Source organism: Myotis brandtii, unplaced genomic scaffold (genome assembly GCF_000412655.1).
Source record: "Myotis brandtii unplaced genomic scaffold, ASM41265v1 scaffold409, whole genome shotgun sequence".
In the NCBI taxonomy this organism is placed as follows: Eukaryota; Metazoa; Chordata; class Mammalia; order Chiroptera; family Vespertilionidae; genus Myotis; species Myotis brandtii.
In genome coordinates this window covers 1,659,935-1,664,320 of record NW_005365723.1, presented here as the reverse complement: position 1 = coordinate 1,664,320, position 4,386 = coordinate 1,659,935, and the positions used below count along the sequence as shown (strand labels likewise).

General features: G+C 54.1%; 1 protein-coding gene across 1 annotated transcript in view; it reads left to right on the top strand.

Moving 5' to 3' along the window:
* Nucleotides 1-4,386, top strand: part of IGF1R (insulin-like growth factor 1 receptor) — a 117,571-nt gene that overhangs the window by 104,167 nt on the left and 9,018 nt on the right. Inside the window, exons 14-17 of the mRNA XM_014545431.1 lie at nt 697-799; nt 2,433-2,497; nt 3,202-3,431; nt 3,782-3,892. Of these exons, the coding sequence (XP_014400917.1) occupies nt 697-799; nt 2,433-2,497; nt 3,202-3,431; nt 3,782-3,892 (509 nt within the window). The remainder of the gene's footprint in view (nt 1-696; nt 800-2,432; nt 2,498-3,201; nt 3,432-3,781; nt 3,893-4,386) is intronic.

The window sequence follows — 4,386 nt, the reverse complement described above, 5'->3', positions numbered from 1 at the left end:
ATGATGAGAGAGAATCATGGATCGGCTGCCTCTTGCACGCCCCCTACTGGGGATGGAGCCCGCAACCCAGGCATGTGCCCTGACCGGGAATCGAACTGTGACCTCCTGGCTCCTAAGTCAACACTCAACCACTGAGCCACACCGGCCGGGCTATGTGTGTGCATGTGTTTTAATTGTCTGTGGCACTGTCTTCAGACAGATAAGAAGGCCAGTACGACTCGAGCACTGGATAAGTAAGAATCTCTCTGCATTTTATTTCAGCAAATGCATGCATTTCCCTTTATAGTCGTTAAGCTGCAGACAAAGGCTATTTTGCTGGAGCCCATCGTGTGAACTATGATGGCAGAGTACCCTGTACTTTAAAAAGAAAAACGGGCCCCGGCGGGCGTGGCTCAGTGGTTGAGCATTGACCTTTGACCCAGGAGGTCTCCGTTCGATTCCTGGTCAGAGCACATGCCCAGGCTGTGGGCTCCATCCCCGGTAGGGGTCGTGCGGGAGGCAGCTGAACCTTGACTCTCTCTCATCATTGATGTTTCTGTCTGCCTTTCCCTCTCTCTCTAAAAATCAATGGAAAAATATCCTCAGATGAGGATTAACAAAAAAATGAATGAGTGAATGAATGAATGAATGAATGAAATGAAACGAGTAGCCTGTTCACCTCGTGACCTTTGACCCTTGCCCCTTGCGCTCCCGCAGCGGCGTACGACAGCCACGCCCACCTGGTCATCGCGCTGCCCATCGCCATCGTGCTGACCGTCTTGGGGCTGGCCCTCACGCTGTACGTCATCCACCGGAAGCGGTGAGTGGCTCGGGGAGAAGACGCCCAGGTGGGTGTCGGGTGCTCGGGGCCGACGGGGTGTGAGTCAAGGTCAACTTTTTGAGGGAACAGTTTAGGGCTCGGAAAAGCTGGTTTTCCAATCCGATGTGCTTCCTGGGAACAGAGAATGTTTTATTTGTTTGTTTATTTATTTTTGGTGAATCTTCACTCGATATTTTTCCATTGATTCTTAGGGACAGTGGATGGGGGGGCGGCGGGGAGAGAGAGGAACATTGATGCGAGAGAGACACGTTAATGGGTTGCCTCCTGCACATGCCCCGACCCGGGCCAGGATCAGGTTTGCAACCCAGGTACGTGCCTTCGGTTGGGGCCGTCTTGGGGCTGGCCCTCACGCTGTACGTCATCCACCGGAAGCGGTGAGTGGCTCGGGGAGAAGACGCCCAGGTGGGTGTCGGGTGCTCGGGGCCGACGGGGTGTGAGTCAAGGTCAACTTTTTGAGGGAACAGTTTAGGGCTCGGAAAAGCTGGTTTTCCAATCCGATGTGCTTCCTGGGAACAGAGAATGTTTTATTTGTTTGTTTGTTTGTTTGTTTTTGGTGAGTCTTCATTCGAGGATATTTTTCCATTGATTCTTAGGGACAGTGGATGGGGGGGGCGGGGAGGAGAGAGAGAGAGGAACATTGATGCGAGAGAGACACGTTAATGGGTTGCCTCCTGCACATGCCCCGACCCGGGCCAGGATCAGGTTTGCAACCCAGGTACGTGCCTTCGGTTGGGGGGCCGACGCTCTGTCCACTGAGCCAAACCGGCCAGGGTGAGAATGTTTTCTAATGATTCAAAAGCAACACCATTTTTCTGATGGTGACGTCATCCCCTCACTGGCCACTCAATCACACAGACACTGCTGCCCTGCTAAGCTTCCCCAAGCCTGATCTGTTAGCCCTGTCGATCCAGTAACCCTTTCGGTTCATTTCCAATGAAGTTCAGAGATGAATGTTTCTTTCAAAACTCTAGTCTGGCTCAGAGTTTGAGCATTGACCTATGAACCAGGAGGTCACGGTTTGAGTCCGGGTCAGAACACATGCCCGCATTGTGGGCTCGATCCCCAGTAGGGGGCGTGCAGGAGGCAGCCGATCCATGATTCTCTCTCATCATGGATATTTCTCTCTCTCTCTCCCTCTCCCTTCCTCTTTGAAATTAATAAAAATATATCTTAAAAATTAATCAATAAAGGCTCTAATCTGCCCTAGCCGGTTTGGCTCAGTGGATAGAGCATCAGCTCAGGGACTGATGGATCCCGGGTTCGATTCCTGTCAAGGGCATGTACCTGAGTTGCAGGCTCGATCCCAGGAGGCAACCAATCCATGTGTCTCTCTCACATCGATGTTTCTCTCTCTCAGTCTCTCCCCCTCCCTTCCACTCCCTCAAGAAAAACAAAATCAATGGAAAAATATCCTCGCGTGAGGATTAACAAAAGAAATAAGTAAAAAAGGCTCTCATATGAGGGCTCCAAGCTCCGCTCACTCTTTCTCCGGGAGCCGAATGAAATAGAATGAATAAAATGGCGACAACAGAGATGCGAGCCTCTACAGAAATGCGTGGGGATGGATGGGGTTTTTTCTTTGCCTAACGTGTCCCCCTTTTGGCTGGCGCAGTAATCGGATGGGCAATGGAGTGCTGTACGCGTCTGTGAACCCGGAGTATTTCAGCGCGGCCGACGGTAAGCTCAGCTCCCTGCGTGGGGGCGCCGGTCCGGCCGCTTGCGGGAGGGTGGCTCACCTAGGGGAGGAAGAGGTCTGCATGATTTGGAGGTACTCCGTCTTCGGTAACACTTCTTTATATAAAAAAAAAATCAAAGTTCTTAGCAGTTCGCCGAGTATCTCAAAAAGCCCGCACTGCCCAGCCGGTGTGGTTCAGTGGTTGCGCATCAGCCCATGAAACCTTCACATTCTTTCTTGCCCTTTGTCTTTGAAATCCAGGGTGAATCTTAGACTTACAGCATGTCTCCAGGTGGACTGCTTTCTGGGTCTTATTTTTCATTATTTTTTAAACGTATCTTTATTGTGGAAAGTATGACCGATGTCCCCTTTGGTTTTTTGGGTGTGTTTTTTTTCCCATTGACACCCCCCAACCACCTCCATTCCGCACCCGGAGTTCTTCTTATGTGCTGTTAGTATCCTCGAATTTTCTGGGGCTCCTTGAGGATTTGAAATGCCAGAATTTGAGGGCACGGTTGCCTCCTGGAATCCACAGCACCTGGGACATTGCGGGACAAGCCCAGTCGCTGCCCCCCATGTCCTCCTAGGCTGGCTTCCGGAAGCGGCATGGTGCATTCTTCTCCCCAGAGGTCCCCCCCAAATCACGTGCTGCCCAGGCAGGTGCCCGTGGCTACACCCCCTTCAGCTCCCTTTTCTCCCTCCGCAGTGTACGTGCCCGACGAGTGGGAGGTGGCCCGGGAGAAGATCACCATGAACCGGGAGCTGGGCCAGGGCTCCTTCGGCATGGTGTACGAGGGCGTGGCCAAGGGCGTGGTCAAGGACGAGCCGGAAACCCGGGTGGCCATCAAGACCGTCAACGAGTCGGCCAGCATGCGGGAGCGGATCGAGTTCCTCAACGAGGCTTCGGTGATGAAGGAGTTCAACTGTCACCACGTGGTAAGAGCCGGCGAATCCCGGCACGGGGAGGACCACGGCAAGAGAGGCCACGCCTGTGGATTTGGCAACTCGCCCCCCTCCGGTGTCCAGAGCCCCCTCCCCCCTCACCGCCTCACTGCTGCCCCCAGACACCCGTGCACACTTACACTCTGGGTGTGACAGGCTGTGGCCGTGAATGATGTAAATACCCAGATGGCCCTTGGCAGGAAAAAGGTTCCCCACCCCTGGCACGTGGAGGGTTGGCCCGTGCATCCGGGCGGTGGAGGCGCACCCGCCCCACGTGGGTGCTCCTCTGAGTCCTCTGAGTCCTCCTCTCTGTCTCCCTCCCTCCCTCCCTCCCTCCCTCCCAGGTGCGTTTGCTGGGCGTGGTGTCCCAGGGCCAGCCGACCCTGGTCATCATGGAGCTCATGCCCCGCGGTGACCTCAAGAGTTACCTCAGGTCTCTGAGACCGGAAATCGAGGTGGGTTTTGGTTTTGTTTGTTTGTCTGTTTGTTTTTAACATATATGGGTTTTTGTTGTTGTTTAACCCTCACCCATGCATATTTTATTCCGTTGATTTTTAGAGAGAGTGAAGGGGGAGGGAGGGACAGAGAGAAACACCGATTGGTTGCCTCCCGCATGCCCCCAACCAGGGCTGGGAGCCGGCAACGTAGGTATGTGCCCTTGACGGGAATCGAACCCAGGACCCTTTCGTCTGCAGTGTGACGCTCTATCCACTGAGCCAAACTGGCTGGGGTTGGGTTTGGGTTTTGATTGACGTCACATGTGATACGTTCTCCTTTCCATGTCTTTGAATCTGTCTACATTGAATGCTTGGTCGTAGATCCTTTCTGGGGCCAGTTCCCTCCTGCACGGCCACCTCCCCGACTCCACCCAGAGACCCACGTCAGCACTGAGCCCTCCCTGAAGCCTGGCCTGTCCCAGCTTCCTGCCCCCGTCCCCCCCCCACCCCCA